We start from the raw sequence: 25,796 nt of genomic DNA on the forward strand, positions 1-25,796 counted from the left end.
ATTAATGAAAAAGTGGAGCACTTTTTGTAAAGTCAATGGAAAAAATCCAAAAAGATTTTCAAGAGATGTTCCTACTCGTTGGAATTCAACATTTGAATTACTCAAAGAATCACACAATTATAGTGAATTATTATGTGCATTGTTTGCAACTAACATGACCGAAATAATGTTGCATGAAAATAATTGGATTGTTTGTAATAAAATTTTAGAAATTTTATCAGTTTTTAATGATGCTACTTATACTTTGTCCGGTGTATATTATCCCACCACCCATTTATTCCTTACCGAGGTTTGTAATATTGTTGGTTGTCTAAATGAAGCTAAAAATGATGATTTTCTGAAACAACCTATTAGGGAAATGTTTAGGAAATGGACTAACTATTATGAACATATTCCACATATATATTTAGTTGCTTCTGTTTTTGATCCTCGTGTTAGATTAGATGGTTTGCATGAGTATTTGTCATCATATTATGAACAAATATATAGTAGTGAAAATTATGCCCACGATGTTAATAAAAAAGTGTTTGAAGTTAAAGAGTTTATTTGTTCTTTATATAATGAATTTTTTATTACTTATGGTGATCGATTTCCTACTAGTATTTTGGAACCCTCTAGTAACACTGATAATAGTCTTAAAAGGGCTGTCAAAATTGGTGATAGAATACTTTTTGAAAGGTCGAAACGATAAAAGGGTTCACTTAATACTAATACGGAACTTGAATCATATCTAACTACCAAGTTTGAGCATGATGATAGTAGCTTAACTAAACAGTTTAAAGTCCTTGACTGGTGGAAGCGAAAATCAGAGAATTACTCTATCCTCTCCCTTATTGCTAAGCAAATTTTAGCAACTCCAGCATCAACATTAGCAGTGGAACAAGCTTTTAGTGCATGTGGAAGCATTTTGGATGAGACAAGATCGAGATTAAGCCCAAAATCACTAGAAATTCAAGCATGCATGGATGATTGGACTAGAGCAGAATATAGACAACAAGAAATGGAAAAAGATGAAGAAGAAGAATTCAATTATACAATTGATTCTAGTGCCGTCGCAAGCAATGAAGATGATTAAATAATTAATGTTTGTTTTGATATTTCATCTCAATTTCAATGAAAAAATCAAGTATTTTCTTTTCCATTTAAAATGATTACCATTTGATAGTGTAATGTATTTTTTAATTTGACAATGTAATGTATTTTTCATAAAATTTGTATTATGTATTTATTACTTCGTACTTCGTTGAATAATGATAAAATTAAAATATGATCTTTATTTTGTATTTATTTTTTACATTCTATTTACAATTTTAAATATATTATTATATTCGTATTAAAATTGGTAAGGATAAAAAATTAAATAAAATTGTATACAACTATACAGAATCAGAACTAGAACCATAAAGAATCGAAATCAGAACTATAAGGAACCAGAACCTAAACCAGAATCGAAACCGGAACCAGAACCAGATGGTGCGGTTTTGGTTCTATCTCTTTGAAGAACCAGAACCGGCGGTTCTGGAATCAGAATCAGAACCATCTTAGATGGTGCGGTTCTGGTTCTACCTCTTTGAAGAACCAGAACCAGCGGTTCTGGAACCGTGGCCATGCCTACTTACAAGTATTCACAGTAGAATACTTAGGCAAAAATGAAAGAACAACGCATACACTTTACAGTCTAAAGGCCAACCTTGCATTTCACAAAGTTTATAAAAATATTTCTACAAATACTTGGCACGCAGAACATGCCAACCTTACGTTTCACAAAGTATATAAGGAATATTTCTATAAATACTTGGCGTGTAGAACAACTCTAAGAATTTAGGACCCAACCATTTATAGCTAACGAACATATTTATGATTGACAGGACCCAACCATTGGTGCCTAACAAACATATTTATAGCTACTTTTATGGTTGATAGGACCCAACCATTGGTCTATTCCGAATGTACAAGAATTTAAGAAACAAGATAAGACTTATCTGATTTGGCAGGTAACCACCCGCCTATCCAGCAACAATCAGCAACTAAAGAAATTGCCTCCAATGTTCACAAGCATTTGGCACACACAATAACGGCAACACAGGGGCTACCGCATATGGCTTTCCTCCAATTGCAACATTCTGTCTCTAGTTCCATTCTATGTTTTCAGACTCGGACCGAGAGTCGACTCGGTCGAGCTCAGGGGTCAGGGGTCAATGGGTTCGACTGGGGTCGATAGGGGGATGACGTCATATATACGTCATATATATATTCATACAAATCAAATTTATAAAATATAACTAAAAATCTAATCATCTAAATTTATATCCAATTCATCAAACAAATCACCAAATTCATCCAAACTCACAAAATTTATAAAATAGAAATCTCATACATGTTTAATCCCTGACTAATAGCAATCCAAATAAGGTAACAAGTTCAAGTTCATTTTCCCTAAGATTTCAGTCATTTCCTAACAGAAATTCTTTACTATACAGTTGCAGACAGAAGGAAAGTTCCATAAAGCAAAAAGGTCTTGCACACTGAAGTCAGTCTGCCACCGCTCTACATCATTTTCTTTTCACATGCACCTTGATGATGTTATTCTCCTCCATTTCAATTTTCAAGCCCAGTAGGGGTGGCAGTAGGACTAATTTTATCTCCATCAAAACAAAAAACTAGATTCTGTAAATCAAGCTTGACCTTGTCGGCATACATCTTGAAGAGTCTCTCAAATTTATCATTCACGAAAACTCTAAATGGCTTGGGTCCATCCTTGTCCTGGATCGTAATAACTATCTTTGCTCTGTTCTGGCAAGTATCTGAGGGCTGTTCTGCAACACCTCTTGTAGGAGATTGTGATGATGCATTAATGTGACTTTTCATAGATTCTGCAGTAGCGAACTCTCATCTCACAGATTCCTCAACAGCTTTCAATGCGTCCTTTGCTGATTGGGTTAGTGAAGCCAATTCCTGTTTTTTCAAGTGACAACGGTGGAGGCTTTTAAATTTAGGGTTATCGGAGCTGAAGAGGAAAGGAAGAAAACTACGGAATGAGAAGAAGAGTAGCTGACCCAAGTTTTGTTAATTTCGTCCAATTTTTTCAGTAATTTTTTAACTTTTTTAGTTGATCAATCAAAGTTTTGACTGAAAAAAGGCAAAAAAAAAGGGCAAAAAAAAAATCGGGTTGATCAAAATCATCCAGTTCATCGGTCATTTTAATACCCAAGCTTTTTAACTAACTCGGACCGGATGCCTGGCCGGTTTCCGATTCGATTGGCCGGTCCGGTCCAAGTCTGAAAACACAGGTTCCATTCCCACACTTAGACGGACCGAACCCGAGGTTCCAAGCCACTAGAATTACACCTAATAACCTATAAATCTTAGTCAAACCACAGCCTCTGACCTCATATCCTTGGCCACGACTAACTCGTTACAGTTATTCCTTATTACAAAAAAAAAAAAATTTGGAATGGGTCGTAGATTGATACCTGAGTGCAAACAATACTAAGTACTACACCTACACCCTATAACACTTGAAAACCTCTACAAAGATATGGAAAACAACAACAAACACCATTTCAACCTTTTCTACATTATTATTCTATTTCGGCTTTTCTTCTGGACCATGACCGGCGGAATATGCCACGGTTGCGTGTCCTTGTCTACTTTGCACACAAAGGGGCTGACAAACCACCCCCACCTAAAGAGGTTGATGCCCTTGTCAAATTGGTATGTTTCCTTTGGTTCTTTAGAGACTCAGCAATCTTGTCTTCAAATCGCCACACAGTCACATCACACTACCAAGTAGTGTTTAGTGCATTCTCACCCTTATAACGGATTAGATTATTTGTCTTTCTATTCTTTTTGCTCTGCCCCATCATTCAATGATCAAGCACTGTTAGCATGTCCTTGTCAAATTGCTTGTGGATCACTGGTAGAGCATGCTTCCTTGCCTCCTTCCCTCGTCCATCTCATCTTGATTGTAAGGATTTAAGAAGCTCATATGAAAGGTTGGGTGGATCTTTAGTCTATTTGATAGCTTTAAATAATAGGCCACACAATCCACCTTCTTCATCACTTCAAATGGTCTATCGTACTTAGAAATCAACCCATGATAAACTGTCTTACTACTCACTTTCTTCCAAATATAGGTAGAGCTGTTAAACGAGTCGAGTCGAGCTCGAGCATTGGACAATCGAGCTCGATTCGAACTTCTAATCGAGCTAGCTCGAGCTCGCTCTATTAGTAATTCGAGCTCTACAAGGCACTCGAACTCGACTCGATGTGCTGATAGATTGAAATCGAGCCGCCGAGCTCGAAGCTCGAACTCGAGCTAGCGAAAAACTCGAGCCGAGCTTTTCGAGCTCGAAGCTCGAGCTCGAGCTCGTTTACGGGAGAGCCCATATCACAAGAAGATACACTTTCTCTGATTTATCATCTGAAACCAGAATAACAATACAAGCCATGCCAAATGACAATACTCGTATTTCCCTGATTCAATTCAACAAGCCATGCCAAATGACAATACAAGACAAAGTCTAAAGTTAAAACTACAGCAAAAACCATCAAATAAAGAAAGAAAATGTCCACAAGAAGTTAAAACTGCAGCAAGAAGTTAAAACTACACCAAATGACAATACAAGAAGTTAAAACTTCAGCAAACCAGGTCAGATTACCACGTCCACACCAAAATGTCCACATTACAACATGAAAAATTATATAAACAGCCACATTACAACATCAACAGCCACCAGTAATCCAAACTAGATCAGATTACCACATGTCCACACCAAAATGTCCAAACCAAATCAGATTACAACATGTCCAACCCAAAATGTCCAAACTAGATCAGATTATAACATGAAAAATTACATAAACAGCCACCAAGTAACATCAACTGTCCAAACCAGATCAGATTACAACATAAAAAATTACATAAACTGTCACCAAGCAACATCAACGGACAACAGCCACCAAATCAGTCATTGAATGATTCAGGAAGTTCAACTTCTTCAAATGTGATTGATTCGGCCACATCAAGTGATTCCTACAGAATAAAAGTATGAAAGTTAAAAAATTCATCAAAATCAGAAATAAGGCAACTGTAACAACAACAAAAACATCCAATCAATTACTTACACGAGACTTATTCTTTAGGCCATGAAGACTGCGGATCCAATCGTTGCCGCAAAGCAACATTTGCACCGTCTCAACCGACATAGAAGCTCGTCGATCATCAATTACTCTCCCTCCAGCGCTGAAGGTAGATTCTGAAGCCACAGTGGTAACAGGAACGGAGAGTATATCGGCAGCCATCCTCGACAAGATGGGAAATCTCAATCTTTCTCCTTTCCACCAACCAAAAACATCCAGATTTGCCTTTGCATCACAAGCATACCTACTTTCCTCTAAATAAACATCTAAATCTGATTTTTCTGGTGGAGCCCTATCAATTTCACTCACATGCATGTGAAACTTTTCTTTGCCAGTTAAAATGGCGGGTGCAGTCATTTTCTGTTTCTTACTAGAAGAAGTAGAACTTTCATTTTGTCTCCTTTTTACAACCTGCCTCTGTTGTTGTTCAGAATGGGAAACAACATGACAATCAACATATTCATTGTAAAGCTCATAAAGAATGTCTCTAATTTCAGCAATGAATCTAGGAGCAGCATCTTCACCATAAATCACCGAAAAAACATGATTAATAAGGAACATTTTGTATCTCGGATCCAAAATTGCACCCAAAGATAGCAGCACATTACTTTCCCCCCAATACTTATCAAATTTAACAGACATACTTCCAACCATTGCCCGAATATGCTCAAAAGGATCAAGAGCTTTTTCATTTAAAAGCTCTTTAATCCTATAGAGCTCCACAAGAAAAATGTTAGCTGTTGGATACTCAGACCCGGAAATCATATCAGTGATTTCATGAAATATTCCTAGAAATTTGCATACTTCTTCCACTTTCATCCATTCAAAATCAGTAGGGACATAGTGAAATCCAGGGTCAATGTCTGCATATCTTGGAAAGACATCCTTGAACTCTAAACCTGAATCTAACATCAAATAGGTGCTATTCCACCTTGTTGGACAGTCCAAAATTAGTTTTCTAGAGGGCAACTGAAGCTGTTTTTTAATTTTGGCAAATTCAAGAATCCTAGATTCTGAATTGTTCAAGTATTTTATCCCTTCTCTAACAACATCAATCACACTACCAAGTTGACCGATCTTGCACTAAGAGATTAAGTATATGTGCACAACATCTAACATGAAAAATTTTTCCTCCAATACTTAATCTCTTTCTTAGAGAAAAATCCTCGCTAAGTCTCCTAATGCACACATCATTGTATGAAGCATTATCAACAGTTATGCTAGAAACCTTATTCTCAATCCCCCAATCAATGAAGCACTTACTTAGAGCATCAGCTATAATAACTCCAGTATGAGGAGGAGGAACATTGCAAAAATTCAACACACGTTTTTGAAGCACCCAATCAGAATCAATAAAATGACCAGTCACAACCATATATTGAATTTTTTTGACCAGATTTCCACAAATCAGTTGTAATACTAAGCCTACCAGCACCTTTCAATAATGATTTCAGTTTCCTTTTTTCAATTGTATAAGTACTCATACAATCTTCCTTAACAGTCTGCCGATTAATCTTTTTATAAAATGAAGAAACTGCTTTCATGAATTTGTTGAAAACTACATGCTCCATCATAGAAAAGGGGTACTCATGTGCAAGAATCATATGTGACGCAAGCTCTCTTACCTTGGCATGATCATAAGAAAAATTTGTGATGGAAGTGATACCATCACTTTCACCTTCGGTGAATGAAAGCACTTGTTGCTTTTGTTTGCTTTACTCCCCAATGGCCATCTTTCTTTGGAGGCAAGAAGTCAGGTGTCTCTTATGCTGAGATGTGGCAATGGTTGCACTCTTGGTGAAAAGCTCCTTGCAATGGTTGCACTTCACTTTGACCGTTCCATTATCTAGCACTACTTCAGTCATTTCATCCCATATGCTGGATTTTTTCTTCCTTTGCTTTTTCTCAAAAGGACCAGTTCCTCCATCTCCATCTACTTGCTGTCCTCCTTCATTGCCATCATCTTCTATTATTTCTATCTCTTCTTCACTCATCTCATCAGCTCTTTCTTCATTGTAATTCAATTGTTCCACGTCTTCATTATTTTGCTCCATCGTAGGACTTGATGATGAACCTTGAAATGAGTTGAATGGAGAGCTGTACATTCCTTAATCAAAAACATTTAATAACCAATATAGATTCTGATTAGTCAAAATAGAAATTTAGAATAACATTTCTAAGAAATACGGTACAAAAGTAATAAAACAGATTTCAAAAAATAATGCCCACTTCAAGCTAATTTTAACATTTCTTTAACTTGTTCCTATCTCAATTCTCAAGCTGACATTCAGATTAATGAAATAACAGAGAAAAGCTCTTAAAAACTCTTAAAATGGCAATCCAAACAAGGGACAATGATGAATTCCAAGGAAATACTGAATCCATAGTTCTAATTAGTTTGTGCATGGGGACAGTAATGAAAGGACAGTATAGTGGCATTTCTAGTAGACATTTATTCAAGATGGATAACATAGGTTAGTCCAGAACTGTATGGGGACAACTATCCAAGATGGATGGTAGACATTTATTCACATGCTAAGGCCATAATTAATCATAATAAAAGGGCCTCTAATAGTCAATTTGCTGCATAAAAATCCATCTGCATAAAAGGCAAAGGAAGTAAACCACTAAGCATCCAACATTTTTTTTGCTACAAGATCTCGACAAGTCAGATTTTTCATGAGTAGGATGAATTGAGTGATTCATAAAGAAAATATAAATAAAACATTCTGAATTGGAATATTGCCACTAACACTTACTCACTTAGCCTTACGGGGTCAGAGGAGATCCTACTTAGTAATGGGCTTGGGTTTTGTGTTACAAAAGAGGACTGATTGCAAGCAGGTCATTGGTTGAGGCAATCTCCCCTGGAAAAGACCATGTGCCGGTAGTTTTCTTAATACAAAATTTGGCCCATGGGGTATGGCCTATTTCAATAGCTCGAAGATTACAAGAATTTTTCATGCTGTTGCAATCCCCTGAAGCTTTTTTCATTTTGTCTTTCTGATTTTTAAGCGTATTTGCATTGAAATAATTCACTGGGATGGAAGCCAGAACAATTGAAATCAACAGAGAAACACGCACAAAACAAAAATGAAAATGTTGGACCAAGATTTTAAGGATCCATGTATAGAAATTGACCGAAAAAGAATCATTAATTTGTTGATCATTGTTACTTGCGTAATTTTCTGTTTCAACTTGGTGGATACAACAAATATGCATATAAGAACTCATTCCAGACATCAGGAACTCCAGGAAGACACCAATGTGTACAATCTGTATGGTAATTAGGTGTTGTTAATTGCTCGTGAGTTAGTTGATCCCAGAATTTTCTATGCATTGATGGAAAATTTCCCCAGCCAAATTTCCTGATAAGAACCCTTTTTGGATTTCTTAGACAAAAGAGCTTTACTGCCTGCAATTACAATTAAATATCCTTGTATCATCGCATGTTAATCTGCTCTCACTCAGTGACACAATAAACATGTGAACGGAAATCAACCACGGCAAATAATTATCAAAACATCAAGGCTACGATAAAAATCCATCAAGGCTACTTACCAGAATACAGTGAATCGGGGTATGGTAGAGGCCCCTGGCGGCTGGCTCTACCGAGGTGGCTCCGTATGGCTCTGCTCACAAATTCACGAGAAGGAGGTGGCTCCGTATGGTGGCTACGGCTGTGGAACGGGAAAGAGATGACAGAAAGGGGAAATCAAAAATTAGGGATGGCGCCTGGCGGTGAGAATGAAGTCTGCAGGGTGCGGCGTGAGAATGGAGGCTGCGGGGTGCGGCGGCGTGAGAATGGCGGCTGCGGCTGTGGAACGGGAAAATAGATGATAGAAATAAAAAATTAGGGCTGTGGAACATGAGAATGACGGCGGTGAGAATGGAGGCTGAGGGATGCGGCGTACGGTGGCGTGAAAATGGAGGCTGCGGGGTGACGGCTGTGGGAGGAGAAAATGAAAGACCAAAGGAGGAAAATTAGGGCTACAGACGGACGGGAGATGCCTTTGACTAGAGTACCCCATACACACTAAAATGACGAAAATGCCCTTATTTCTCGAGCCTACCGAGCTTACACGATCGAGCCCTGCTCGGCTCGTATATTAAACGAGTACCTATTAGAGCTCAAGATCGGCTCGTTTCTCTCTGTTAACGAGCCGAGCCGAGCTCTTATCGAGCCGGGTCGAGCTCGGCTCGCGAGCTGCCCGGTTCGATTAACAGCTCTAAATATAGGCAGTCAATTTCAGCCTCATTTAATCCTCCACTTGGAACTCTACTTCACATCTATGTTGTCAGCATACTTTTTTATTCACTATTGTGCTAGCAACAAACTATCTCTCAGCTCATCTACTTTCTTGCTTGACACAAGCAAAATTGTATGCTGTGGGATAATGAATTTCACCGTGAAGGACAATTTCATGCGGTGTTAGAGGTTGTTGTCTGTTCACCAACTCAAAAGGGCTCATCTTCATTGCGGATGATTTGTCCAAATTGTTGCAGATTTGCACTACATCCAACAACTCAAACTAGTTCTTCTAACTAGTTATCACATAATGACTCAGGTACTCCTCCAACAAAGCATTGATCCTCTCTATCTGCCCAAAAGTCTAAGGATGTGTAATAGTCAAGAACTTCATTTCTAAACTGAATAACCCAAACAACACGATCCAAAACCTACCCGTGAATCTCGTATCCCTGTCACTAATAATATCTTCAGGTAGTTTAAAGTATTTCATAGTATTTTCGAAAAACAACTCAGTAGCCACATCAGCAGGGCATGGCTTAGGCACACCAATAAACACAGTATATTTAGAAAACTTGTCAACAATCACGAGAACAGAAGCCATACCATCAACTTTAGGAAATCCTAAGATAAAGTCCACAAAAACTGATTGCCATGGTCGATCAGAGATAGGAACAGCTACAACAAACCTGCCTCCTTCCTCCTCTCAACCTTGTCTTACAGATAGACAAGACACATTTTCACTTATGTTTCAATATCTTCCTCCATCTTTGGCAAGCAAAACTGTGTGACTGCCACGATCGATCAAAGATAGATAACGACTGCAACAAGCTTGGCTCCTTCCTCCTCTCAACCTTGTCTTGCTGATAGACAAGACAAGTTTTCATATATGTTTCAATGTCTTTCTCCATCTTAGGCTAGCAAAAACTACATAACAATATGGCCCTCATCTTTTCCACTCCTGGATGACCTTCCAAGGAGCATCATGGGTCTTTCTCAACAATTATCGTCTAAGTCCCTTTCCTGTTAGGACATATGCTCGGCCACCCTTACTGTGCATAATGTATGTTTCTTGGTTTGGTTTTACTCCTAAATTGGTTATTCTATGGTGATGTCATAACTGTCCAAAAAAGGATACATGCTTAAACTTCATATTCTAGGTAATTAGGGTGTAAATTTTGTTGAAATGCATAAAGTTGGGGAAGTGTTGTGCGGTTTGTATCTTGAGTAGTTTCCTGTCTATTTTATATTGGTACAATAACAAAGGCAAGAAGTTATTTGCAAGGACTCTTCATGCCTTTGTGTCTTTTGCATCATTTGAACCTTGCTAGTTGGTTTGACGCACTTGTTTTTGGGTTTCTATTACTAATGGCATCAAGTGGAACTCATGATGATTTGGAGATAAATGAACAATGGGTCATGGAACTTCATGGTTCGAACATTTTAATCACATCAATAGGGAAGTATTCCTTTCTTTATATTGGCTTCCCGTTTTACACATTGAGAGCAAGGTGTATTTTAACTGTTCGGGGAAGGAGTTGAGATTATATGCATTGTATGTGATTGATTTGTTAGTTAGAAAAATTGGATTTGTACATCAAAAATGTTATTGTGCTTTGGATTTTTCAAAATTGGGATTGTTGGTAGAGAGTTTCGTCCATTTACAAGGAAAAACTCTACCAAAATTTTTCTAAATCTTGTCCAAAATTGTAAAATTACCCCAAAATTTAGAAAAAAAATTCAATTTCATCCTAAGGGCAACAAGTTCCACACCATTAGTAACTCAAATTCCTTTTATTTTTGAGATAAATATATGTGACTTGAGAAATTCACTTCTCATTTAGCTTGGAAATAGGCTATTACGTGATTATAATTTTTGCTATTTTAGAAAAATATATCTTGTAAAGTGGAAGAAATTATGTCTAAATTTTGCATGTTTGATGAAGTTTCTTCTCTTTACTTAATTTTGCATAGTTGAGTGATAACTATGGTCAATAAATGTAATACTTTTCCTATGATTATTCTTTTGAGGGAATGTTTGTTTATTATCTTTTCTTTGAAAAAAGAAAAAAAAAGAAAAAGAAAAAAGAGAATAAAAGTTGTAGTTCTACTCCAATGGTTCTTATATTTAGTAATCGAGAGTTTTCAACTACAAACGTCGACTTTCACGTAAAACGGTACTTGAATTAAGAGTATACAAAGCAACTCGAAAATGTGAAATGTTGAGTAACTAGGGGTCTTCATCTAAAAATATAGATTTTCGCGTCAAAAGGCACTTTTCACAACTTGAGTAAGTATTTGATATATTTATAAATAAATCCCTCTTTTGAGAAAATGATCATAGGATTTGGAACCTACTTATTGACTATATGATTTATTTTGCTTGTGAAATTGGATGTTGCTGAGAAATTGAATTGAACTAGTTAAAATTATGGTATAATTGTCTTTCTTTTACTTGTTATCATAAGTACTTGAGATTAATTGAATGATTACATAATAGTTATTTACCTTGTTTTGAGTAAATGAATTCAAAATGTGCACATATATTATTTCAAAGTTTTTGGATCATTATTAGTTTGAATTTCTTATTGCTTGAGGATAAGCAAATATTCAAGTGTAGAAAAATTTAATCAGTATGTATTTTGTGTGTTTGAATTATGCTTTGTAGTTTACTATTTAGTGTGTTTTAATTACTTTTATAGCTAATTAACTAGGGTTTTAGTGAAATTTATATCTTGTGGCTAAAGTAAGAAAAGTGCATTTTTATTGACTAAAGTGGTGAAAACTTCATGTTTTTTTGGGTTTAATAAATCAATCATCAATTGAAGTAAAATGAGAAGATATTTGTATGATTGCTTTGATTTAAAGAAGACATGAAGTGCAAAATATTTAAAAGATAAAATGCAAACAAGTGAAAAAAAAAAAGAAAAGTTTGATAGCTTTGACATACTTTGGTATTTTGGCTTTATCTTGAGTTACAAGCATTGGATTGACATTTTTCTTGAACCATTTTGAAGTTAAGACATAGGACTACATTTCTTATGAAGACATCAAAATCCAGTTCATGAGTTTTCCTAGTAAAAATGTCAAAAAATAGTTGGCCACTTTAAAGCCTACAAAGCTCCAAATAAGATGATTCTTAGTGCATTGAAAAGCTAACTTAAAGAACTACAACTTTCATGTTTTGTACAAGACGATTTATTCAAACTCTATCATCAAGAAAATATCAATTGAAATTAGTGCAAAAACTGAACAATGTTGAAGACTGATCAGAAAAGTGCAAACCTGCAGGGGAAGACAAAATGTGACCCAATACGCGACCTTAATCAGCATTTTGAACCTACCTATTCATGTTTTGGCTGCTTTACAACTAGAACTAGCAATACTTTAACTTGCATCTCTTTCCTATTACTTTTGGATCTAAATGGATTTCAGTAAGAAAGTGCAAGAAACATCTAGGAAATTTGGAGAAACAACTTTTGGAAATATCAAGACACAATTTGCACAACTTGAAACATGATTGTTTGGAACTATAATTTTCTATATATAGGACCTTTGTTGAGCTTGTTATATAACTTTGGAGCCTAGAGAAACTACACAAAAATGTAGCTTTTCACTAGAATTTCCTTAGTTCATTAATTAGGATAGATTAGTATAGTTTGTTTCATCCATATCTTGCATGTAACTAAGTATAGATAAAGTTGAGGATGAAGATGAAGAGTTTGGAACTCATGTGATAAGGGTAACATTTCTCTTATCACTTTATTTCTTGTATTAATTCTAATGTTTTGTTATAATACAAGTTTGGATCTTGTTTTTATGACTTTCATGTTTTGCTAGTTTTTATACTAGGGTATGGATAAACTTCTATGATTATTATATGATCTTTTCATGGTTATTTGAGTTATACTTTTGAACAAGTTATTTAGCACTTTTGCTTTTCTAATCATGATTAACTAGCCATTAATTGTGATAATCTTAAGGTGTTAAGTTTACAATGAGAATTAAAATTTGACATTAGTTTAAGGAAGTGCTAAACCTAGGGAGTTCACTCACAAGAGTAGAGAAGTACCTTTGTGGCTTTAGTAGGTTGTTTCATTTAATTTCATAGAAGAAATAAATTTATAGTTAATTTCATAACCACGAAAGTAGGCATGGCTTAATTACAAATATAATTGATTTACTACAAGAATTGATTTTACATGAATTAGGAAATTAAGCCATAAGTAACCAAGATAATAATATTCAATTAACAGTTAATTTCACTTGCAAGGGTAGTGAGGAATTCCATAGTTTTAGGATATTTCAATTATTATTTTTATTACTTTTATTTCATATTTATAGTGTAGATTTTATCTCTTGCATTTGTGATAGTCTAACTAATAGAGGAGTTCAAAAACCATCAATAATTGGTAATCTTCCCTATGAGATCGACACCTAATATCCTTATACTCAATAAACAATATGTGTACTTGCAAAAAATGAGGTATTTAAATTTTATTAAAATTTGGTCCATGGTAGAATCTCATCAAGTATCACAACCCCAAATAGGTCCTTATTCGACTTTTATGATTGAAATGGTCAAACTAGATTACACCAACTAATAAGAAATTGACAATGTCACTGACAAGTCAACTCAAAGGAAATGGCGAAAGTAGAGTGAACTGACTAATGAGAAAGTGATAACCCCATTAAGAATTCAGCTAAGAGAGATGAATGGCGAAGAGCCTCAAGGAATCATGTATGATCATATTTAAGAAGTTCTGAACTAAATAAGTAGAAATTAGTAAACTACATACAAAATATAATATTTATGCGAATTCTACCAATAGGAAATAGTAAAAGTATGCATACTAGCACGAGCATGACGCCTAAGAGCAGTTTAAAGAAACTAATACATATAGCAAGCACAAAACATGTAATACTAATGTATGAAGAGAAGTGTGCCAAATTTGAGATAGCATATTGTTTATATTAAGATGGTGACGTGATTCTACCTTAAAAAGCTATTAACTGGCTGAATCTTTTAGAACTTATATAAGAACATATAACAGTCATTTTATATTTACTCTTTTGGTGTTAAATTTGATAAAACTCTTTCGAGAAGGAATAATGGAGTTTACGCATTTAGAATTCAAGGACACTATATCATTTGTTAAATCACTTCAATTCGGATGATGGTCATGGTAATAATCTACAGCTGTATTTCCATGACCTTAAAGTTGAGGTAGTAGTTACTTCGTTGCTTGTAGTAGCCTATTACAGATTATGATCAGAATTCAGAAAGATCATGCATATACATACTTGAGCAAAATCTATATGCCAGGTTCTTTAAATGCTTAAGATAAATACCTTATTTCAACAATTACCATATTGTTTTAAAAACTTTATCTAGCCTTGATCAGAGAAGGTAAAATAAATCAACAACCTCATATGTTGCAGCACTTTGTGTTGAAGGTGAAGAAAATAAAGAAACTGATAGCATGTGAAATTGTCATCCAATTTATGTTTTTTTTCCTTTTATTTTAGTCAAATATTGTATTAATTGATGGATTCTACTTATATTTGGTTAATGGTGCTAAATGTAGGAAAATAATCAAAATATGATTAAAAGGGCAATTTCCAGCTAATTTGGTGGTGGCACATTCAAGTCCAGATTCTCGAAATTTAGTGCACATGAGAAGCTTCCAAAAATGCATCAAGTAGTTGGCTACAAATTGGGAAATCAGTGAGGTCACTCCCAAGGGAAGTAAAAGCTGAACAAAAAGACTTGTAATAGGATTGTCTTTTAGGAAATTTATTGGTATTTGGATGCCAATTAATTAGAAGAAAAAGTTAGGAAAAGTGGGAGAGTTTCTTTCTCTGGTAGGTCTAGCTGAAAAAGACAATCATTCATTCACCTTTTTGGTGGAGAGAAATGTAGAGGGAAAAACATTTTGTTTGGATAATGTTTTTATTCCAAATAATATTTTGCTTGCATCATAAACACATTTTCCAATCCACATTTTTATATTCCCAACCACTTTTTTATCTCACATACATCACATCACAAAAAGTGTTACAGTAATTATTCCAAATAATATTTCAAATAATACTCTATCCAAACATTGTACTTTGGTTTCTTGGACTTTTCTTGCTTTTTGACACATCTTGGAGGAAACTAACGAAAAAACCACAATTGTTTACTTGTTTTACTTTTTCTTTCTTTGACCGAAATTGTGAGACAAGAATTGACGGCTTCTCTCAATTGTTGTGCATGGATTATTTTCCATTAATGGAGAACTAATTTCTTATTTCTAGTCAAGGGAACAACTGAAGATTTGGTTCAACAATAACTGTGAGATCTAAATTATTTTAACTGTTTCATTCATTTATTGGTATTTGTATGTTTTCTGCTTTTAATTGTTATAGCTATCGTGCATGATTGAATAGATGCGTAATATTTAATTATTCATGTAGTCTATTTGCTAATTGGGGATAGTTGAATTCGTAATTGTTCGACTACTTCCATCCCGGTAGTAACTGGCATAATTGGGTTTATGTTAGGAAAACATACGATCTAACTTAAACAAACCCTCGTAACATGTTTGTTAGTTAGGGTTGGGCTTTTCTAATTTTTAATGTAATCTAGAAATTAAATCCTACGGTCGTATTTAGGGTTATTTCTTGGTTAAAAAAATAGTTAATGGTCATACCTTGACTATCGAAAAAGTAAGGAAAAACTAGTTGTTTATCGCGTGTATGACAGCTATAACCAATCTATTAATGAATGTTGAAATTATATTTGAATCGATGATCAGTTGCATGAATAATTTCTGAAGTGTATCCTTGGCTAGAGTTTCTCCAATTATTTCTCGGAATTAATTATTTATCGCAATTAATTTGTTTAGTTAGCGATCCTTTAGCATCTAGTTATCAAACCCCCCGTTTGTCTTGACTTAAAAAGAAATGAACTTTTCCCCAGTTCCTGAGGAGATGACCCTACTTGCCACTGTCTACTAGTTAGTACTTTTGTCAATTAGTCAATTATGGTATATCGGATTAAGTACACTCTTCAAAACGAGGGTGAATCAAATAATTCATTACACATCTAAAGTTTCTGCACCAATACCTGGAATTGATTATTGGCTGCTTTTGGTGGTAGTTAGGTTTTTATTATTATTGCACAGACTCGACAACCTATCAGAAACCAGCAAGCACAGCAATAGAGTTCATACACAAAGTGAAACTCCAAGAAAAACATACAATACTGTTATGAATGCTGTGATCCACTCCAATACCTATTTCTTCACCTTTTTGGTGACCTTGGTTGGAACCGAGGAATTCTAACATAAGGACTAAATGTGTGCAGAAGTAAACGAAAGAGAAAAAGAGCTGCAACAGATTGCATGGCACCTACAAATGCTGCTACTCCATGAGCTCCAAAATGTATGTGATTTAGTATAATAACTATGTACTAGTCATTATCCTTCATTTTGGTTGTAGAATATACTCCAAAAAGTAAATCATGTTAACGTCATTGACACCACCGTTTGGTTCAATCTTTGTGATCATGAACATCTGTGCAGTGATCACCAACAAAAAAAAAATGCAGCTTTGGAGCTCATGTTCAACAACAAAAATAATAAGAGACTTGGGAAGATGGCTCTATATAAGTCTATGCGACTTTGGCAAGAAGCAGAATTGAGAAGTAGTAGTTTTTATAAGAACATATATGGGGATATTTAATCCCCCTAACCACCACATTAAATTACGAAGTAGTTTTTTTTCTTCTTGTTCCGTTTGAAATTGCCTTTTTACCCACAAAGTATCATTTAGACTTTACATGCCAGAATTTAATAAATACTATCATATTTGGGTTTGTCTCTTAGGTTTTAAAACTTAAACATTTTTTCCTTTCTCCATGGGAGTTGCCCTCTTATTTGTCGAATAGTATTCATGAAATTCTATCCAATGCAGGTTTATCTTTTCAGTTTAAGTTATCACAATCCAAAACTGAGACATGACATGCCGCATATTAGGTATTACCCCAATATATGCTTCAAAAAAAATAAAAAGGTATAACCCCAATATGCAAGGCTCAAAAAACTTTACTAAAAATCCATGAAAGTTCAACCACCAATTTGAACATGTTACCTATAGAATAAATTTCACATACAATCGTACACAAGCATGCAAATACATACTCCAATTGCAATTCATAAATAAGAGGCAATTAAATATACAACTTTTGCAAATACATTTTAATGCCAAGAAGCATCCATTAGCAACCAAGTTATATGTCAACACTTGGCGATATCCAACCTAACATTAACCCTTAGGAGGGTCCAGTATGTTCCCTATACTCCCGTCTGGTGGGTCTAATGATTTACAGGTACTCATCTTTGGAGGGTCCAATGAGTTCTAAGTACTCTTTTCTGATGGATGGAAACTATTCTCCATCAACACCACTGAGTTAAAATATAAGCCAGTCTAATTTACTGGTTAAAAATTCTAGTACAAGCACATCATGCACGCAACCAAAGTAACTTGCCACCTATAATTTAGACAATTAAAACACGCACATACACATGCTCAAATTGAATTTTTATATCAAAATACCAATTTTGGCAAAAATTACAAGTTGAATACAATATTTACAAAAATAGAGAAGAATAAGAACTACTTACATTTCTGTATAAATCCAAGCTACAATTAATAAGTATTCATTGCCTCGGCTGTCCTCCTCACTTATGGCGACACTATACCATTATTACACTATTCTTAAGTTCAAATCCTTGCTGTATAAAATATATTCCCAAAATAAACATTTAATTCTAAATGAATTGTCAGGACACAAATAAAACTACTCTTGAATGATGAAGTCCTAACATCCAAACTCAATTACTAATTGTCCAAAATTCCGTCCTAAGGAATCACTTTGGCCAAGATGGTAGCTAGTGTGTGCACAATTCATTGATAAATCGAATTGCACTTTGTTTCATTTTTGCCTTGATATGCAATTCAACCAATTTAAACATCTAAGTTGTTGTTTATATTGCATGCAATCACAGAACATTGCCACCTCACTATGACTTGTCCCACAAAACCAAACAAATGGACGATTATAAGTCCCAGGTATTCATGGTCTGTATGCATGCATCCAAACTCCAACATACTAATATTCAACATGTTAAAGTCCATGAGTTATTATTCTAAGAAACAGAACAGGCATGGAAACTAATTCCAAGAATGCATCAGTGCTCATGCATTCTGTCTAATGCCAAAAGTCACCAGATTAACAAGACACACACACCGTGAACTAGTATTTTGTCAAATTCATTCATGAAAATTTGATAACCTACTTTCTTTCGTTGTAATTAATCCTTACAATCCATCAAACAAATTTATCATACTATAAATCCATTAGTAAAGTTGTTTCTGAGAATCCTAACTATAATAAGTTCTTTAACTAACAATTCAAAAAAGAAAGTTTACAAAAAAAATTAATAAAGAAGGGATCAGATATTGCTTGGTAAATATGCCGACCTAGTAAACACCTCACTGATAAATCCCTCTCCAGAACTTTGCCTTAATTTTTTCTCCCTTCTCAAAGGCTTAGAGGCTAGTTGATCGAATAGGAGAACATAGAAAAGAATAGGATAGGACTAGTTAGTTTTGATTGAGATATTGATGTGTAAAATACTAGGATGTTGGTTACTATGGACAAAATTTGAATAAATTGCTTCCGAGTTTCTCTAGCTCAATTACTTAATAGTTATACCATAAGACTTATAGCTCTAGGCCAAAATTTAGTTTACTATTTAATTAAGTCCTACAGTGTGATGTTCAAATTTTGGGAATTTACACAAGGTTTTACTACTTATTCTTCTATGTGCAAGCCAACTTATAATGCGTATACTTATGTTATGGAATTTCATAATTGAGTGCTGGCTCATGCTTATTTTCTCATTATTATTATACGTGCTTCAAAGTTATACTTGACTAAAACTTATGATAGAATGGTCTCAACTAAGAAATAAGATTAATATCTCTTCAATATGGTACGATAGCATATGATGTATGGACCTATGGAAGGAAGAATTCTACCAATGTCTGCATAGAAGGTGAAGCAGTAGAGAATCCAAAATAGTGGGTTAAAAAACATTCCACAGCGATGTTTCTTAGCCAACAAACAGAAAAAAGATGATTGAATAAAACTTACTTAATACGGAGTAAATAAAGATTTACCTTGAAAAAGTAAGGTATGTTAATGTCATTGATACTGCCTTTTAGTTTATTCATTTTTTTCATGAACATTTGTGTAGTGATCACCAACAAGAAAGAAGGTATGATTGCTGGTAACTTTTATAATTAGAGGAATAAGAAATTTAGGAGGATGACCAATGTTTTAAAAGGTAAAGTCATTCGGCAAGACATTTTATGTCCACCCAAATAGGGTGAAAGTTTCGAGGAGTCTCACAAAATTTATTTTTTAAATATATAAAAAATAAAATATACAATCATATTACAAAATTACAATGTTCATACATATATGGCACATGTGTTTGTATATATATGTATGCATGTATGTATATATAAGTTACTAATAAACACAAAAATTGATAAAATTACAAAAATATCATTGTTGTCTAATAATTAAAATCATGACATACTCTAACCGATACATTAACCATCTAAAATCATGTTAGTAGAATAAAAGGAAAAAATTATAGGAAACAAAGTCATGGATGCTTTTATTTTGTAATTTTTCCAAACTATTTTCAAAGAGAAAATAAGTGGAATGATTCTTCAAAATTATTAAACAATAATAAGGATTGTAAAGATAGATAAGAAAGATAAATTAGTAAAATTAAAGTTTTAAATTTTAAAAAATAATAAAAATACAAAAACACCCTGAATACCCTACATGCCTGGGCTTTTGCCCTAAAGCAATAAGCTCAACAACACTAGTACCCCATTCAAACACCTTAGGGTATTTGGAGCTCACTTCACCTCTGGGCGAGCGCCATGACTCGCTCCAAAAACACTTTTTAAAACAATGAAAATGACTCGTCTTTGTAGTTTTGGCAAGAAGTAGAGATGAAAAGCAACAGACTTTATATGTGAGAACATATATGGGGACATTTAATCCCCCAACAAACAAACTAATTTTCATTGTGGTTGTTTTTTCTTGTCGAGTATCATTTGCCTATAAACTTAATTAAATCCTATTTATGGTGACAATTCAAAAAATAAACACTCCAATATACTAAAATTTGAGATGAAAATTGTTGATTAGCTACATTCCAAATCCTATTCCAATTCCATGATCATTAAAAACACTAATATCAACACTAGTAAAATGTGCTTCTACTAAAAATGTATAATTGTAACTTCTACTTTGCATTGGATTGTGCTAAAAAAACATGAATAAAAAGAAAAGAAAAATAGAATAGTCCAACTATGTCTATCAATGAAATTTTAATTGTTAGAATGTACAGTCAGAAAAAAACCTTACGTGGTGGATCATGTACATTACATTTTTTACAAAATCGCAATAAAAAAGAATACAAAGAATTCAAGTTACATGTATGATTATTTTTCTAGCTTTACTATATTGCTTAACTATATTGCTTTGTGATTTATATGTAACAAATATGAATATTCAGTAGTTTTGGTAAAAGATGCTAGTATCAATATTTGATGGTTAGAGTTGAAACTATAAATCAAAAAATATTTGTGTTGACCTTGGTCGATCAATCCTTGGTTTTGATGATTAACAAACCAAAATGTAGATTTGGGCTAATATTTTTATGTGAGTAATTTGTTAGAACAGATTCTTGTGGCATAAAAGAAGAAGCAAAAACAGGGCACTCATGTCGGATGCTATCGGACGTCCGAAAGGATGAAGAACATCAAGAAGGAAACTCTGTCGGACGCTCGTGAGGAAGCATCGGACGTCCGGAAGGATCGGACGCACGCCTCGGACGCACATCGATCGCATCGGACGTCCGAGAAATTTCGCAAAGATTTGATGACTCTCTGCCTACGTTCGGACGCAGGGTTCGGACGTCCGACAGGCCAACGGCTAGTTTTGACAGCATTTAATATTTGACCGTTGGAGAGCCTTTTGAAGCCATTTCTCACCTTCTATAAACACCCCAAAGCACATGAAGACAAGAGACTTTTGCCAACACAAAATACAAGCTTACAAGTGAGATTTTTGAGTAGAAAGATTCTTTGTTGGTTGTATAAGGGGTTGGGAAAGTTGGGTTGTGAGGTTGCTCAAGTGAAAACCTTGGTGAAGGTGAACCTATCACTTGGAGTGGTAAAACCTTGGTGAAGGTTGCCTCATTTGTATAAAATAGTTCTTAATTGGGTGAGTGATCTTTCAAGTGTAGGTTGTTGAGGGTTAACTAGAATTGTTGTAAAACTCCTTGGCTCAACCAAAGAGTATTTGGGGTGAGGAAGGAGTGAACCTTCACTTGTACATCTTGGTTAGCATCGCCATCAATTGAAGAGACTATTGGATTGATATTTGGTTTGCATTTCTTATCTTTTCTCTTTAATTAAGTTTTCTTTATTGTGCTTAAATTTGATATATCTTTGTGCATCATTGTGAAATTGTTTGTACTCATTGGGTTGCACCGGGCATTACAATTGGTATCAGAGCTTGGTCTCTTTTGATCAAGCTTAACCGCTTAGAGTAAAGATCATGGCAACCATAAAAGTTTCTTTTTTAGAAGGGCAATCTATTGATAGACCACCTATGTTTAATGGTTCTCATTTTAGCATGTGGAAACAAAGAATGATGATTTTCTTACAATCCGTTTATATTGAATTATGGTATGTGGTAGAAGATGGTCCTTATGAAGCTAGAATAGTTGACTCCACCACCAATTTGAGTAGATTAAAGACTAGACAAGAATTGAATGAAAAAGACAAGAGATACCTTTCTTTAAATGCCAAGGCCATGTGTATATTGTACAATGCATTAGATGTAAATGAATCTAGCAGGATTAAAGGTTGTAAATCAGCTAAAGATATTTGGGATAAATTGTGTGTATTTCATGAAGGTAACCAAGATATTAAAGAACAAAAGAAATCTTTGCTTGTTTCTCAATATGAATTTTTCAAAATGCATCCTCTTGAAAATGTTGATAAGATGTGTAGTAGATTTTGTGACATTATTGAAGATCTTAAATTGCTTGGAAAAGAATATTCTTTGGGTGAGAAAAATAGAAAGATTTTGAATGCCTTGCCAAAAGAATGGGAAAACAAAATAAATGCTATAGAAGAGGCAAAGGATTTAAATTCTATGTCCATTGAATCTCTTGTGGATACCCTAACCTCTTATGAATTAAAGCTGAAATTCAAAGTGCAAGAGGAAGAAAATGCAAGAATGTATAAGAGAGGCATAGCTTTTAAAGCATCTCAAGTGGGGGATAACCCATCCTTCATGGGTAATGAATTCATGGAAGTGGACAATGATACAACTCCTCACATCAAAAGTTCCAAGAAGACCTTCAACAAGAGATGCTCAAGAGGAGATTGCAAAATTACATGGGATGAATGCAATTCAAAAAGAGAAAAAGAAGAGTTGGCCCAAATGGCACTAATGGCCGTTGGAGAAGATGAGGTAAGTTCTTATCACTCTTCTTGTGATGAAGATAATGAAGATGATGATGTGAAAATTCTTATGATTAAAATGCATAAAAGTTTGAGAAAATCTTATGCTAAAAATAAAGATTTGAAAACAAAAATAAATGATTTGTTGGAAGAAAACTCCAAACTGTTTCAAGAAAACAAATGTTTGAGAATGGAAAATGATGATTTAAAAAAACAAAAAAGTGTTTTTGATTGCAAAAATAATTTGAAAAGGAAGTTAGAAGAGAAAACAAAGTTTTATGAAAAAATGTTGGAGGAACAAAATGTGTTAAAGAAAAGAATTAATGACTTGAACGAGTTTCTCCAAAATGAAAAACAAAAGTTTTCTCAAACAAAAGAAAGCAAATCTTTTCAAGGCACAAATAAGTTTGCTATGATAAGAAATAAGAAAATTAGTTGCATTAAATCCACCTATGTGCAAAATACTTCTATCATGTGTAACTTTTGTTGCAAATTTGAACATATGCAAAATGATTGCTATGTAAAGAAAAATATGAGAAAAGGCATGAAATTCATGTGGATTGCTAGATCATGTCGTATTAACTCCCAAGGACCTTATAAAGAAAGGGTACCAAATGAAATTTCTCATATTTAGGCACATCATGATGATTTGATCCAAGAAGTGCTATATGGTTGTAAGTACAATTGAAAATTTTGATATTCAATATGGTCTTGATTTGAAAAAATAAAGGGGGAGTTTGTTTTTAATTGATGCCAAAAGGGGGAGTAGGATTTATTGAAATTTCTTTGTATGTTGGCACTTTCTAAGGGGGAGCTTTATTTGAACTTATTTGATAAAAGAAATCTTCATTTTGTTTGTCATCATCAAAAAGGGGGAGATTGTTGACCTTGGTCGATCAATCCTTGGTTTTGATGATTAACAAACCAAAATGTAGATTTGGGCTAATATTTTTATGTGAGTAATTTGTTAGAACAGATTCTTGTGGCATAAAAGAAGAAGCAAAAACAGGGCACTCATGTCGGATGCTATCGGACGTCCGAAAGGATGAAGAACATCAAGAAGGAAACTCTGTCGGACGCTCGTGAGGAAGCATCGGACGTCCGGAAGGATCGGACGCACGCCTCGGACGCACATCGATCGCATCGGACGTCCGAGAAATTTCGCAAAGATTTGATGACTCTCTGCCTACGTTCGGACGCAGGGTTCGGACGTCCGACAGGCCAACGGCTAGTTTTGACAGCATTTAATATTTGACCGTTGGAGAGCCTTTTGAAGCCATTTCTCACCTTCTATAAACACCCCAAAGCACAAGAAGACAAGAGACTTTTGCCAACACAAAATACAAGCTTACAAGTGAGATTTTTGAGTAGAAAGATTCTTTGTTGGTTGTATAAGGGGTTGGGAAAGTTGGGTTGTGAGGTTGCTCAAGTGAAAACCTTGGTGAAGGTGAACCTATCACTTGGAGTGGTAAAACCTTGGTGAAGGTTGCCTCATTTGTATAAAATAGTTCTTAATTGGGTGAGTGATCTTTCAAGTGTAGGTTGTTGAGGGTTAACTAGAATTGTTGTAAAACTCCTTGGCTCAACCAAAGAGTATTTGGGGTGAGGAAGGAGTGAACCTTCACTTGTACATCTTGGTTAGCATCGCCATCAATTGAAGAGACTATTGGATTGATATTTGGTTTGCATTTCTTATCTTTTCTCTTTAATTAAGTTTTCTTTATTGTGCTTAAATTTGATATATCTTTGTGCATCATTGTGAAATTGTTTGTACTCATTGGGTTGCACCGGGCATTACAATTTGGTTAAGAGATATGTTAACTATATTGGTATCCTTTTTGTCTCTTTCTATTTAATAAAATTTTTAAAATTAACTGTCTAAATAAAATAATGAACCAAAAAAACTATAATATGGTATTCATGATAAAAAATTCCACAAAAATATTTTCAATATCTAAAGAATAATATCTTTTACGATATTGTAATCACATATAAAGCACATGACTTATTACTAATAAATATCAAAAGTTGAAATCGAACTCAATAAGTGATAGGGCGTATTTGTATTATGTTTATAAGTTTAAGTTGCTAGTTAACTATATTATTTGAACTCTATTTTGAATAAAAGCTACTTGGTTTTGCACTTGTATTGTTCTAATAGGTGAAAAAATCAATTGAAGAGAAAATGGACCACGGAGAAGCAATAGAAGAACAAAGCATGAAGAGAAAGAGGTTTGATCGGATTAACAAGTCTCAGTATTTTGGCAATAACTTGAGCTACATAAATCAGATTGAGATGATTCTTAATTCAGTTTGAAGCTTAGAGAATGCTCTAAGACATCAAAGTTTGGTTCTCATGTTTTCATAGTCAAGCATATCTCAGTATCCAGACCTCTAAGTGACAGGATTTTTGAGGCGTTGGAAAGCTTATTCAAAGAGATACAACTTTCATGTTTTGAACAAGAGCTGATTCGGCCTCTTTTATGGAGATTTTTGGCCTTAAAATGGATTTGTGTGCGGATCTGAAGCGATCCATCCGTCTGCAGATCTTCAATAGCTTGTGCCAATGTTCCAGAGTTTTTCTGGTCAAGTCATTCGATGGAAGACCGGAGCCAAAATTTAGGCCAGTGTTTGCACCGGTGTTCATCTGGAAAATGCACGAAATTGTTGTTTTTTAGCTCCAATAAGCCCAATCCTACCTCGTTGTAGATACTACTTAAGAAACTATAAATAGGAACTATTTAGGACGTTTTTCAGGGGTGGAAAACATTAGTCTATGTTAGTTTTAACATCTTTC

The 25,796-nt window shown here is 34.5% G+C and overlaps 1 protein-coding gene across 1 annotated transcript; it reads right to left on the minus strand.

Annotated features, from left to right (window-relative positions):
* Positions 1-4,963: 4,963 nt before the first annotated feature.
* LOC113699664 (zinc finger BED domain-containing protein RICESLEEPER 2-like) lies at positions 4,964-6,514 on the minus strand. The gene is made up of 3 exons (XM_027220030.2): positions 6,329-6,514; positions 5,125-6,222; positions 4,964-5,032 (listed from the first exon to the last, which is right to left on the minus strand). The coding sequence occupies exons 1-3, from the start codon at positions 6,512-6,514 to the stop codon at positions 4,964-4,966; spliced, it is 1,353 nt and encodes a 450-aa protein (XP_027075831.2).
* Between the last annotated feature and the right edge of the window lie 19,282 nt (positions 6,515-25,796).

This window comes from Coffea arabica, chromosome 7c, assembly GCF_036785885.1.
Source record: "Coffea arabica cultivar ET-39 chromosome 7c, Coffea Arabica ET-39 HiFi, whole genome shotgun sequence".
Taxonomy (NCBI): Eukaryota; Viridiplantae; Streptophyta; class Magnoliopsida; order Gentianales; family Rubiaceae; genus Coffea; species Coffea arabica.